General features: G+C 38.8%; 1 protein-coding gene across 3 annotated transcripts in view; it reads left to right on the plus strand.

The window, feature by feature from the left end:
* lmtk2 (lemur tyrosine kinase 2) overlaps positions 1–14,371 on the plus strand; it is a 70,295-nt gene that overhangs the window by 30,736 nt on the left and 25,188 nt on the right. For all 3 annotated transcript variants that reach the window (XM_061885097.1, XM_061885098.1, XM_061885099.1), the window contains exons 7-10: positions 4,852–4,982; positions 8,134–8,218; positions 10,330–10,451; positions 11,022–11,171. In XM_061885097.1, the coding sequence (XP_061741081.1) occupies positions 4,852–4,982; positions 8,134–8,218; positions 10,330–10,451; positions 11,022–11,171 (488 nt within the window). The remainder of the gene's footprint in view (positions 1–4,851; positions 4,983–8,133; positions 8,219–10,329; positions 10,452–11,021; positions 11,172–14,371) is intronic.

The following is a 14,371-nucleotide window of genomic DNA, read 5'->3' on the forward strand; positions in this document are numbered from 1 at the left end:
CTTTTAATCCATCAAGTGTACTGACATACTGATGACTTTTATGAAATGACAGGGATGGAAAGTAAATAAAACAACATTTTTAGATGCCCCCATGTTTACGCTCACTCAGAAATTATGTTACTTAACCCCCTCTCTAGTCCTAATCAGCTGCTGAGGAGGCGTCATGAATAAATATACACCCGGAGCGTATCACTTACTATACATCCAATCAAGCTCTTCTGTGAGGACTGCTTTCCGGAGCTTTGTTTGTTTGCATGTTTGAGTCAAAGTAATCAAGCCTGCAAGACTCAGCTTTAGAAATCAATCTTTGGGTTTTTTTCAGGGCCGATACAGATAATTAGTAGTGAAAGAGGCCAATAACCGATATTTGGATCTGATTCTCATTTACAGTAAAAGTGACATATTGGCGTCAAAATTCAGAATAATACCATTACAATCCCCAGCACTTTGTATGAATGCATCCAGCATGTTCATCTAAAAAAAAAGAAAGTAAATACAAATAAACAAAAACTCAAAGTGCAGGGAGTTCCTTGGCACTAAAGCATCTCTTACAGCAGGGGTAGGGAACCTATGACTCTAGAGCCAGATGTGGCTCTTTTGATGACTGCACGTGGCTCTTAGATACATCTTAGCTGGCATTACTTAACACGATAAGTGAGTGTATTTCAACCTTTTCTGAGCCAAGGCACATTTTTGTCATTGGAAAAATTCCGAGGCAAACCACCAGCAGAAAACGTAAAAATAATGAAACTCCGTAGCCGATACTGACAATAAAAAGTTGTTCTCGCAATTGTTGGATATGAATTTAAACCATAACCAACCATGCATCAATATAGCTCTTGTCTCAACGTAGGTGTTCTGTCACCACCTGTCACATCACGCCGTAACTTATTTTTAGTTTTTTGGTGTTTTCCTGTGTCTTGCGCTCCTATTTTGGTGGCTTTTCCTCTTTTTTTGGTATTTTCCTGTAGTAGTTTCATGTATTCCTCGAATGCAATTCCCCGCACCTGCTTTGTTTTCGCAATCAAGACTAAGTTCTGCGGACGTACTCCTTCTTTGTGGGGACATTGATTGTCATGTCATGTACGGATGTACTTTGTGGACGCCGTCTTCTCCGTACACTGGAAGTCTTTGCTGTCGTCCAGCATTCCGTTTTTGTTTACTTTGTAGCCAGTTCAGTTTTAGCTTTGTTTTGCTTCAATGCCTTTTCTTAGCGGCACTCCCCTTTTGTTTATTTTTGGTTTAAGCGTTTGATACCTTTTTACCTACACGCTGCCTCCCGCATATTGGGATCACGACATACCATGTTCTCGACATCTACAGAGCAATTGGCTACCTGCTGCCACCTAGTGATATGGAAGAGTATTACACGGTTACTCTGCCGAGTTCTAGACAGCACAGACACTCAACAAAGACACATTTGCAGATTATAATTACTGTTTTGAAAAAAATAGTTTTAACCCAATTAGGTGAAATTACATAATCTCCCACGGCACACTAGTGTACTACGGCACAGCGGTTGAAAAACACAGCGATTGTTAAATATTGAATAATTCCGCAGGTAATCAGTGTTAAAAAAAAACGTTCAAAATATAAAACATTCTCATACATTTTAATCCTTTCATCCGTTTTCTACCGCACCTGTTCAAGAAGTCGCATTAATGGTAAGAACTATTTTATTCATTATTGGTAAGCTTCAGAAAAACAAAGTTATTAAAAAGAAGAAGACACTTATTATACTCTTAAAATGTTTGGTCTTACCTAAAAATGCATGCATTTAATTGTATTCAGTGTTAAAAAGTATTATATGGCTCTCACGGAAATACATAGTAAAATATTTGGCTTTCATGGCTCTCTCAACCAAAAAGGTTCCCGACCCCTGGTTTTATACGTCAACACAATTTATTCATATGGACAAAATAAGGACACCTAATGTGCTCAAGGCACTCTACAGAACACCCACTGCAATGAATCACCACAAAATAGTGGTGCATCTCTGTACACATTTTAAAAGGGCATGGTGTGACTTAACTAATTTGCCATTTATCGTTAACCATTTGTCTAATGACTATAAAACTTTGCAAAATATGTTGAACACAACCTACAGAGGAGACTTAATTTTTTCACATGACTTTCTCACTTTGCACAATGCATTCTGCTAGAAATGTATGTTGACAATAAACATCAAATAAAATATGACCTTTTGCGACACATGACACACTTGTGATGGTGTGTATCATCTAGGGATTTTCTCCCGTACTGGAAAAAGCCAGCTTGCGAGATCTGAGAACCAGAGTACTTATCACCCCTCCGTTGCATTTTAGGACATGTTCACATAGCAATCGTTCTATTGCCTTAGACCAGGGGTGCCCACACTTTTTCTGCAGGCGAGCTACTTTTCAATTGACCAACTCGAGGGGATCTACCTCATTTATATATATCATTTATATTTATTTATTTATGAAAGAGACATTTTTGTAAACTAGTTAAATCTGTTTAATGATAATGCAAGCATGTGTAACACATATAGATGTCTTTCTTTCACAAAGACAAGAATATAAGTTGGTGTATTACCTGATTCTGATGACTTGCATTGATTTGAATCAGACAGTAATGATGATAACGCCCACATTTTCAAATGGAGGAGAAAAAAAGTTGTCCTTTCTGTACAATACCACATGAAAGTGGTTGCTTTTTGGCATCTAATTCATCCAGCTTCCATACACTTTACAAGAAAAACATTGGCGGCAAATTCCGAAGCTTACTTGATTGACATTCACGGCACCCGAGGGTCTTGTGAGATGACGCTGGCTGCTGCCAGTTCATATGAAAAAATGACAGAGAGGAAGGCGAGAAACACTTTTTATTTCAACAGACTTTCGCGCCGTCCCTTCCGTCAAAACTCTAAAGGCCGACTGCACATTTCCTATCTTCACAATAAAAGCCCTGCTTCATGCTGCCTGCGCTAACAAAATAAGAGTCTCGGAAAGCTGTCGTGCACAAGTGATGTGCACGCCAGCTTTCTGAGGGATCGCTTGTGCACGCCAGTTTTCCGAGACTCTGTATTTAGTTAGCGCAGGCAGCATGAAGCAGGGCTTTTATTGTGAAGATAGGAAATGTGCAGTCGGCCTTTAGAGTTTTGACGGAAGGTACGGCGCGAGAGTCTGTTGAAATAAAAAGTGTTTCTGGCCTTCCTCTCGGTCATATTTTCATAATAATGATCTTGCAGCAGCCAGCGTCATCTCACAAGACCCTCCGGTACCGTGAATGTCATTTAAGTGACGTCTTGGTGAAGATTGATGATCACTCATTTTTAGGTCTATTTTATTTAAAAGCCTGGCTGGAGATCGACTGACACACCCCCCGCGGTCGACTGGTAGCTCGCGATCGACGTAATGAGCACCCCTGCCTTAGACTATGCAGAGACATCCACTGACTGATCTCCATCCCCCAATGCTTCCTCAATTCCTAAAGAGGGCTGCTGAGAGGGAACCCCCTCCTAAACGCGCTCATGCACGAGCCCACTCTCGGTAACAGCACGCGCTGGGGCATTGGTAACAAAAGCTCCCCATGACTAGTGTGTGGACAGCCTGTACTTGGTATGTTCTTAACTCATTCCTTGGGGAGGTTTGCGCTGCTCTCTAATCGCCTTCACAGCACATGAATTGTGGCGTAATGTTCTTAAATACATTGTGGCTGAGAAGAAGGAAGAAAGAAACTACTTACTGTACTCTGCTATGCATTGTTGAACCATAAATACAGGCGATAACCTTCTGTAGTTTGTAAACTGTCAGTGTTGTAAGCCCACAAGGACCCGGTCCAACCACAAAGGCCCGTGTAATTCCTTGATCTCGATGAAGATAAACATAATACCCCCCAATAAACTTTTGATTGACATCAGTGATGGGCCAGCTGCTGAACTAATGATGTATGACGTATGCTGAAGGTTTGGTGTTTTCCCTCATGGGACGTCTTCCTTTTTCCCCTTCACTTGTAAGCCCCTTAAATCTGGACTGTCTAGAAGGATCACACTAGATTAAGTTACCACAGTTCAGTAAAGTTGGGAGGAGGAAACTGATTAAATTACTGCCCCCATGTGGCAGCCTCTGCACACTGTATCCAGCTAAGATATGCATCAGTTACAGCAGGGCTTCTCAAATGGGGGGACGCGTACCCCTGGGGGTACTTGGAGGTATGCTAAGGGGTACGTGAGATTTTTACAAATATTCCAAAATTTAAAAAAATCGAAAATCGTTTGTAAATATATTTATTGAATAATACTCCAACCAAATATGAATATAAGTTCATAAACTGTGAAAAGAAATGCAACAATGCATTATTCAGTGTTGAGAGCCAGATTTTTTGTGGACATGTTCCATAAATATTGACGTTAAAGATTTCTTTTTTTGTGAAGAAATTTTTAAAATTAAGTTAATGAATCCAGATTATAATCCCCAAAGAGGGCACTTTAAATTGATGATTCCTTCTATGTGTAGAAATATTTTTTTATAATTGAATCACTCATTTATTTTTCAACAATTTTTAGTTATTTTTAAATCTTTTTTTCCAAATAGTTCAAGAAAGACCACTACAAATGAGCAATATTCTGCACTGTTATACAACTTAATAAATCAGAAACTGAGGACATAGTGCTGTATTTTACTACTTTATCTCTTTTTTTCAACCAAAAATGCATTGCTCTGATTAGGGGGTACTTGAATTAAAAAAATGTTCACAAGGGGTACATCACTGAAAAAAGGTTGAGAACCACTGAGTTACAGCAATGCAACTTCTCTCTAGAAAGTTCCACTCAATGTGCAACATGTTGACATCTTATGTGTGTGTTTGCAGGGGGATTTGCGAGGCTATCTGTCACAGCAGGACTGGACATTCAGAAGTGCTGAGATGCTCCAGCTGCAAAGGATGGCCTGCGAAATTGCCGCCGGTCTGACTCACCTTCACAAATACAACTTCCTGCACAGGTAGCACTTCCAATACATGCAAACCTTACTGGTGTCCGACTGGCTTAGCGCAGCCTTTGGGAGAATGCAGCTTGCTATTCAGTGCAGAGAGGACATAAACACCGTGAAGCATTCTACTACGCCCATTAGTTATGCATGCTTTATATGATGACTTCCATTACTAATGTTTTTTTTATGTTGATTGATTAATGCTTTCTTTTAGATTGTATGAAGCAGGGGTCACCAACCTTTTCGAAACCAAGAGCTGCTACTTGGGTACTGATTAATGTGAAGGGCTACACACTTAAATACATTGCCAGAAATAGCCATTTTGCTCAATTTACCTTTAATAAATAAATCCATATGTATATCAATCAATGTTTATTTATATAGCCCTAAATCACAAATGTCTCAAAGGACTGTACAAACCATTACGACTACAACATCCTCGGAAGATAAATGGGTATTTCTGTCTGTCATTCTGTACATTTTTTTTCCTTTTACGGAAGGTTTTTTGTAGAGAATAAATGATGAATAAAACACTTAATTGAACGGTTTAAAAGAGGAGAAAACAGTTTATCTTCAATTTTGACTCTATAATTCAAAATTCAACGGAAAAAAAATGAAGAGAAAAACTAGCTAATTCGAATCGTTTTGAAAAAATTAGATTTATGGAACTTCATTGGTAATTTTTCCTGATTAGGACTACTTTTAGAATTTTAATGACATATTTTAAATATGGTTGGCCTGAGAATGCCTCGGGATCCCCCGGCAGGAGCTGGACAAAGTGGCTGGGGAGAGGGAAGTCTGGGCTTCCCTGCTTAGGCTGCTGCCCCCGCGACCCGACCTCAGATAAGCGGAAGAAGATGGATGGATGGATGGATATTTTAAATAGGTTAAAATCCAATCTGCACTTTGTTATTATACATAACAAATCGGACCAAGCTATATTTATAACAAAGACAAATCATTATTTCTTCTAGATTTTCCAGAACAAACTTTTTAAAAGAAATTCAAAAGACTTTGAAATAAGATTTAAATTTGATTCTACAGATTATCTACATTTGCCAGAATAATGAAGAGAAAATGAAGAGAAAAACTAGCTAATTCGAATCGTTTTGAAAAAATAAAAAAATTAGATTTATGGAACATCATTGGTAATTTTTCCTGATTAGGATTACTTTTAGAATTTTAATGACATATTTTAAATATGGTTGGCCTGACAATGCCTCGGGATCCCCCGGGAGGAGCTGGACAAAGTGGCTGGGGAGAGGGAAGTCTGGGCTTCCCTGCTTAGGCTGCTGCCCCCGCGACCCGACCTCAGATAAGCGGAAGAAGATGGATGGATGGATGGATATTTTAAATAGGTTAAAATCCAATCTGCACTTTGTTATTATACATAACAAATCGGACCAAGCTATATTTCTAACAAAGACAAATCATTATTTCTTCTAGATTTTCCAGAACAAAATTTTTAAAAGAAATTCAAAAGACTTTGAAATAAGATTTAAATTTGATTCTACAGATTATCTACATTTGCCAGAATAATTTTTTAAAATTTTAATCATATTAAGTTTGAAAAAATATTTCACAAATATTCTTCGTGGAAAAAACAAAAGCTAAAATGAAGAATTAAATTAAAATGTATTTATTATTCTGGAAGTTATAAGAAGCAAAGTAAAAAAATAAATTAATTTATTCAAACAAGTGAAGACCAAGTATTAGAAATATTTTCTTGGATTTTCAAATTCTATTTGAGTTTTGTCCCTCTTAGAATTAAAAATGTCGAGCAAAGCGAGACCAGCTCGCTAGTAAATAAATACTAATTAAAAAATAGATGCAGCTCACTGGTAATTGCTGCTTTTTGAGCTATTTTAGAACAGGCCAGCGGGCTACTCATCTGGTCCTTTCGATCTACCTGGTGCCCACGGGCACCGCGTTGGTGACCCCTGGTATAAAGTATAAGATGCATCTGCATATATTGGATGACATTATGTCCGATGTCAATCAGGCTCTATTAGCTCATAACCACAATATACGCTGCTTGAGAGCTTGAGTTGCGGTGTTCTCCAAAAAAAGTTTGCCCAGAGGAGTAGTGGCGCTTCTTTTGCCGCAGTGAGCACTGCATGCTTGGCCGGCAGCAAGCAGCAGGGAACACGGCGGGTGGGAGGGGGTGTCGCGAACTAGCGGCTCATGGTAACATACGATGTTCAGCTCATCAGCTCTATTTGCATGCTCGGAATAAGCTCCGGAGACTCCAATTACACAGCTCTGATGCATTGCCACAGTGTCAGCTGTCTGCTGCCAGGAGGCATATGATGATTCCGCTCTTTGCATGTAAAAGGATAGCCCCCAATTTTTTATTTTTTTTTATTGTGTTTTAATCCTTGTTACAACTTAAAGGATTTGAGTGTGCAATCCTGTACATGTTTAGACAGTAAAAATGTATTAGCGCCTGTGCTGTGCTGCAAATAATATTTGGATTTGTTTTGAATCCCAAGCAAAAGACACATTCATACGGTTGGTATTTAATGTATGTAAGCAGATAAATGGCACTATTTTCAAAACTGTGCAGTTTTCCAGTGACAACATTTTTTGCAGCTATACCGCCAAAATGCCTTTTAGGGTTAACATTTAGACCCACTTCCTGCTGGGGTTCCCAGTGTTGGGAACGCAGCCAACTGCAGAGGATCACGGACAAGAGGGGTTTAAAATAAATAACCATCTATCTTAGAGGTTTCACTGGCTTTGACACACTAGCTTAGCCCAGTGCACACAAGAACACATGTGTCAGCAGTTTGTCATTAGGAGAGTGCGGGGTCTAAATGTTACCCTAGTGCTTCCCTGTCAAATACCTTTTTACCATATGTGAATTTTGGGAATGCACTCAGATAGACGGAGATCAACAAAGTGTTGTACATTGACCTCTCCTGGTGATAACGTAAATAGTTTTTTTACAGACTGTATTTCTCTCAATAAAGAATATCCTGCTACTGTATGCATGAGTCAGGAATAGCCACTGCGTATGTCTAGTTGCAGGGCAAAAGACCTCGGCCTTTAGAGTCTTAATCACTTTTTGTTCTTGCATTATTTTAGTTTGCACGGTTTAAAGAACCAATGCACAAGTCAATATTTATCTAACGTGTCTGTCGTACACATGTTTCTGTTTCAGTGATTTAGCTCTGAGGAACTGCTACCTCACGACCGATCTCACTATCAAAGTGGGAGACTATGGAATTGGGCCTTATGCGTATAAAGTAAGTAAGAAACTAGACTCTTTCCTAGGGGTGTGGGAAAAAATCGATTAGAATTTGAATTGCGATTCTCACGATTCAGAATCGATTCTCTCTTTTTTTTTTTTTTTTTAAATCTTTTTTTTTATTTTTTTTATTTTTTTTATCAATCCAACAAATACAATATACAGCAAAACCATAACAATGCAATCTTAATTCCAAAACCATCCTGACCCAGCAAAATTCGGAATAGCAATAAACAGAGCAATTGAGAAGAGACACAAACACGACACAGAACAAACCAAAAGTAGTGATACAAAAATGAATATTAACAACAGTATCAATATTAGTTATAATTTCAGCATAGCAGTGATTAAAAATCCCTCATTGACATTATCATTAGACATTTATAAAAATAAAAAAAAATAAAAAGTGTCACAGTTGCTTACACTTGCATGGCATCTCATAAGCTTGACAACACACTGTGTCCAATATTTTCACAAAGATAAAATAAGTCACATTTTTGGTTTGTTTAATAGTTAAAACCAATTTACATTATTGCAATCAGTTGATAAAACATTGTCCTTTACAATTATAAAAGCTTTTTACAAAAATGTACTATTCTACTAGCACAGTGATGTTCAACAATGAACATTGTGTGCACGGTCTCACACGGACACACATTCCAGTTCAACCAAGTCCAAGCAATAAGGATTTGAAGCTTGGAAATGCGCTAATGACGCCTGACATATAAGGACTGACTGGCTTGCCTTTAACTTCGACAAAAAAATACAAACACTGTCAAAAACGTCCTGTGTTCATTTTCATATTTTCATTTCTACTTTGAGAGCGAACTTGACACAAATCGTTTACTCGGCTGGACAATTTTGTGGAATAAAATAATTGAGATTTTTCTCTTTAAAATGTGTTTTTGGATTTGAGATTTTTATTTTCTCTAGATAAAAATGCAAAACATTGTGAAGGAAGACATGTTACTTTTAGACTGTCAATCTACATATTCTTGTCTCAATAATAATAACTTACTTTAAAAAGTATTTCATTTTATGCAGACTCAGAGCTTTCATCTACATAATGCTCTTAAACTAAGGACAGAACCGATAAAAACTTAATGTAATCATAATATATAGTAAAATTGCAAGTAACCATTTATAAGGATTTAAACTTTTATTTCACATTACTGTAGAATTGGTCACCATTGAACTGTAATTGGAAACTAAATAACTTTAAGTTATCCTAAATAAATAAACAAAACAAAAAAATGAATTAACTTATTTCTGTAAGCAATAAATTAACTTAAATAAATATTGAACATCCTTAAGAGAATTTTTTTTCCAGTTGGAAAACGACGTTGGGTTGTGGGATTTTTTTTGCCATCGACTACGGAGGGAAAAAATAACAAAAATAAAACGATTCATCAATATATGTGAGAGCCGAAGGAAACCGGTCAAAGAAGAGCCACGGGTTGGCCAGGCCTGTAAACTAGCATGTCAGCAGACTGGGGTAGATCCTGCTGAAATCCTATGTGTTGAATGAATAGAGAATCCTTCTAAATCTGGAAAAAATCGTTTTTTAATCGAAAATCGTGTTGAATTGAAAAAAAAATCTATTTTGAATCCAATCGTGACCCCAAGAATTGATATTGAATCGAATCGTGGGGCACCCAAAGATTCGCAGCCCTACTGTTTACAATAACAAATGACTGATTAAGTCGACTGGTGCCATGATTTCTGGAAAGTGCTCAAAAAATAGTTAAATATTGTATCCTGACGTTTATGGTGATTTAGTTGTACATGCAAAAAAGATACTATTAAGAAAAATGCAGTTTTCCTGCTATCAATTGAATAGTTCTGTGGTGACGTGACAAGCTGCGCTAACTGTGCCAGTGCCCTGCTGTCTGCAGCAGTCCTTAGATTCTGCTGATGTGTCACTTTGAATTTAATACTCGTAAGATAAGGTCACCCGGTGAGTCTATTTCTGTAGAGGTTGGCTAGTCAAGAGTGAGCGTGCATCGCCTGCACCAGAACATAAATCACTTCTGCGGGCTAATAAACTCTCTTTTGAGTGATATGCTGTTTGTGAAGTCCTGCTCTGATTATTTTCCCTTGTCACTATAGGAGGATTACATCATCACAGAGGACGATGTATTCGCGCCACTCCGCTGGTTGGCTCCCGAACTTGTGGGTGAACGCCACGGGGGTGTGGTCACTATGGAGCATACAAAGCCCAGCAATGTTTGGTAGGTACAGAATATTTCTCACTGGCATGTCTTTCTGTGACTGCGGGTCAATTCCAATGACATCAAGAAACATTATGTTACACTGTGAATACTGTATAGTTCTCATGGGAGGGTCAAGAGCAGTCTGTGTCATTTCTCATGGCACTTAGGCAGCGTCTGTCTGCACTGCCCTGTACTCGAGACAGTCTCCTTTGCCAAATGCTTCCCGCTCATAAATTGCAGTGTTACGCAAGGTAGTTCTTGTTACAAGAGTCTGTCTGAATAAAGACATGTCAAAATGTTCCCCTTGTAAAGAGCTACTTGGCTCTTCATTAGGTAATGGTTTAAGTTTGGCACCTAGTAGCCCTACATGTTGCGTCAGTCATTCAGTGCATCTCAGTCCACTTGATGGACCGATTAGCAGGCATGGAGTGTTTTGACACTGAAGGCTGTTTGCACTAAAATCCACTTAGTTGCACGTAAAGGCATTGAAAAAGTTCAACCACTAGAGGTCAGCAAAGGATAGTGTGTTGCATAGCTTTATTTTACCAAAAACTATTTCTTATTCATCCTCTTATTGTGGTTTTGTAGGGCCTTGGGGGTCACTTTGTGGGAACTGTTGGAGAATGCCGCGCAACCATATCCACACCTGTCTGACCGGGAGGTTCTCAATCATGTGATTAAGGAGCAGCAAGTCAAACTCTTTAAGCCACAGCTGGAGCTTCCCTATTCGGACAGATGGTGAGTTCATGGAACTTGTATTTATACATTTCTGTTTACTATCCTATGTGAGGTGTTGACAATATCGCTTTAAAAAAATATTTTTGTACAAATCATGTTATACTTAGTTTTTTCAAATACCGTTAAGTCCTCTGTCCTACTAGATGCCATTCCACATTTAATCATGCTAGGGCTGGGCGATATGGCTTTTTTTTTAATATCTTGATATTTTTAGGTCATATCGCGATATACGGTATATATTATGATATTTTGCCTTGGCCTTCGATGAACACTTGACACTTGAAGCATATAATCACAGCAGTATGAAGATTCTATGTGTCTACATTGAAACATTCTTCTTCATACTGCATTCATATATGCTACTTTTAATATTTCATGCAGAGAGGGAAATCACAACTAAGTCAATTGACCTAAAGTGTATTTATTAAATTTATTAAAAAATGGCACAAACATTCTTGTCATTTCCAAAACATCAATCAATCAATCAATCAATCAATCAATGTTTATTTATATAGCCCCAAGTCACAAATGTCTCAAAGGACTGCACAAATCATTACGACTACAACATCCTCGGAAGAACCCACAAAAGGGCAAGGAAAACTCACACCCAGTGGGCAGGGAGAATTCACATCCAGTGGGACGCCAGTGACAATGCTGACTATGAGAAACCTTGGAGAGGACCTCAGATGTGGGCAACCCCCTCACTCTAGGGGACCAAAAGCAATGGATGTCGAGCGGGTCTAACATGATACTGTGAAAGTTCAAAACATAAAGTGCAAGATTGTCAGAGACATTTTAAGTGTCGAATAAAAATGAGCTGCATAATAGGAAATCAAATAGTATTCGTCCTCCACTATGTGGTATGTTACTACAGACGTTATGAAATTCTCTTCATTCTCTAGCGAGTGACTTTTCAAATGATGCTACATATTAGCAGTAATGCTACTTTTTATAGCAACCCTTTTGCCCCACACTTGACAAAATACAGTTGTCTGTTTGACATATTCCCACTTGAAGCCGAACCACCGCCAGATGTTGGACCCCCCTGCAGTTTTTATTGGGAATTAATTCTTCCTTCATTTGTTACCAGATCCGCACCTTCTTTCTCTTGTATTACCACTCGTTCGGCTACGTTAGCATCACAGCTAACTTCAGTCTGCTACCTCTCTGCTGGGCGAGGGCGTATACGTATGTGACGTATGACGTGACAGTATGTGACGTGTGTAAGTTTGTGCGCCTGCTTGTCTGAGAAGGAGAGACAAGAAAGAGTGAGAAATGCCTGTAGTGTAATGCACGCAGCTAAAAGCAACTGCGTGAGAACGTATACTCGAATATTACGATATAGTCTTTTTCTATATCGCACAGAAACAAACCCGCGATATATCGTATATATCGCCCAGCCCTAAATCATGCCATTTCATTTTGACACTTACAATACTTAGAGAAGAAACAATTGGAGGGACATCATGTCTTTACATCTGGAGGGGTCCACAAATGAAGAACTAAACGGTGAAAGACAAAGAAAAACATTTGATTGACGTAACGAGTGCCAGCAGCTGCGATCGTGACACTAATTAGAAAAAGTTTGTTTACAGTTGATTTCCTTTTACAAATATTAGTCTTATCTACAATTCATGTCTGCAGTTGTTTTTGTGGCGTAAAGTTCATATTTAAAGAGATTGTTTGCTTCGCTTAGCCAGATGTCGAGGGCAACAACTTTCCAATGTATTTTACAGTATATCCCGCCCTCTCACGGCTTCTCCTACGTAATGATGTAATTACGTACATATTTAACACATGCACGAGTATTAGCTTAAGGTGTTCTTAGTGTAGAATTCGAAGTGTGGTGTGTTGAAAGCACTCTCTTGGAGGACAAAAAACATAGCAACTTGTGCTCTTTTGGAGAGAGCATCCCTTATTCTAATTTCTTTAACTACACACCACGGTCGCCCTCTAATGACGTCAGTGCTGTGACAACACTTTGACGTCCTCGAACTGACTACCGTATTTTTCGGATTATAAGTCGCTGCGGAGTATACGTCGCACCGGTCAAAAATGCATAATAAGGAAGGTAAAAAACATACCGTATTTTCCGCCCTACAAGGCATACCGGATTATAAGGCGCACCTTGAATGAATGGCCTATTTTAAAACTCTGTTCATATATAAGGCGCACCGCATTATAAGACGCATAGAATAGATGCTACAGTAGAGGCTGGGGTTACGTTATGCATCCTTTAGATCAGGGGCGCTCACACTTTTTCTGCAGGCGAGCTACTTTTCAATTGACCAAGTCGAGGAGATCTACCTCATTCCTATTTATAATTTATATTTATTTATTTATGAAAAAGACATTTTTGTTAACAAGTTAATGGTGTTTAATGATAATACAAGCATGTTTAACACACATAGATTCCTTTCTTTCATGAAGACAAGAATATAAGTTGGTGTATTTGATTCTGATGACTTGAATTGATTGGAATTAGACAGTGGTGCTGATAACATCCGCATTTTCAAATGGAGGAAAAAAAAAGTCCTCCTTTCTGTCCAATACCACATGAAAGTGGTTGGATTTGGCATCTCATTTGTCCAACTTGCATACTCGTTTTTAAACACTTTGTTATGAGAGTAGCATATGTGTGTGGCCCTTTAATGTCTGGCAGCAGGTGAGTGACGTCAGTGAGTGTGCGGGTGGGCAAGCAAGTGAGAAAGCGGTCGCTGAGGGCGGGGGAGAAATACATTGGCATCAAACTCCGTAGCTTGCTAGCTTGCGCACGCTAGCTTTCTGAGACTCTTATTTTGTTAGCACAGGCAGGATGAAACAGGTCTTTTATGGTGAAGACAGGAACTGTGCAGTCGGTCTTTAGAGTTTTGACAGTAGGTACGGAGTCTCTAGAAATAAAATGTGTTTCTCTGCGTCCGCCCTCTTAGTGATTTTTTTCTTAAATATGAGCTCGCATCAGCCAGCGTCATCTCACAAGATCCTCGGGTGCCGAGAATGTCAAACAACTGACGAAAGTGAAGTCTTGGTATGATTGATGATTGCTCATTTTTATGTCTATTTTTTAATGCCTGGCTTGAGATCGACTGACACACCCTCCGAGATCGACCAGTCGATCACGATCGACGTAATGCCCACCCCTGCTTTAGATGGAGCTGCGTTAAAGGGAATGTCAACAAAACAGTCAGGTCCGTCAAACT

The sequence above is a fragment of the Nerophis ophidion genome, linkage group LG23, assembly GCF_033978795.1.
Source record: "Nerophis ophidion isolate RoL-2023_Sa linkage group LG23, RoL_Noph_v1.0, whole genome shotgun sequence".
Classification (NCBI taxonomy): Eukaryota; Metazoa; Chordata; class Actinopteri; order Syngnathiformes; family Syngnathidae; genus Nerophis; species Nerophis ophidion.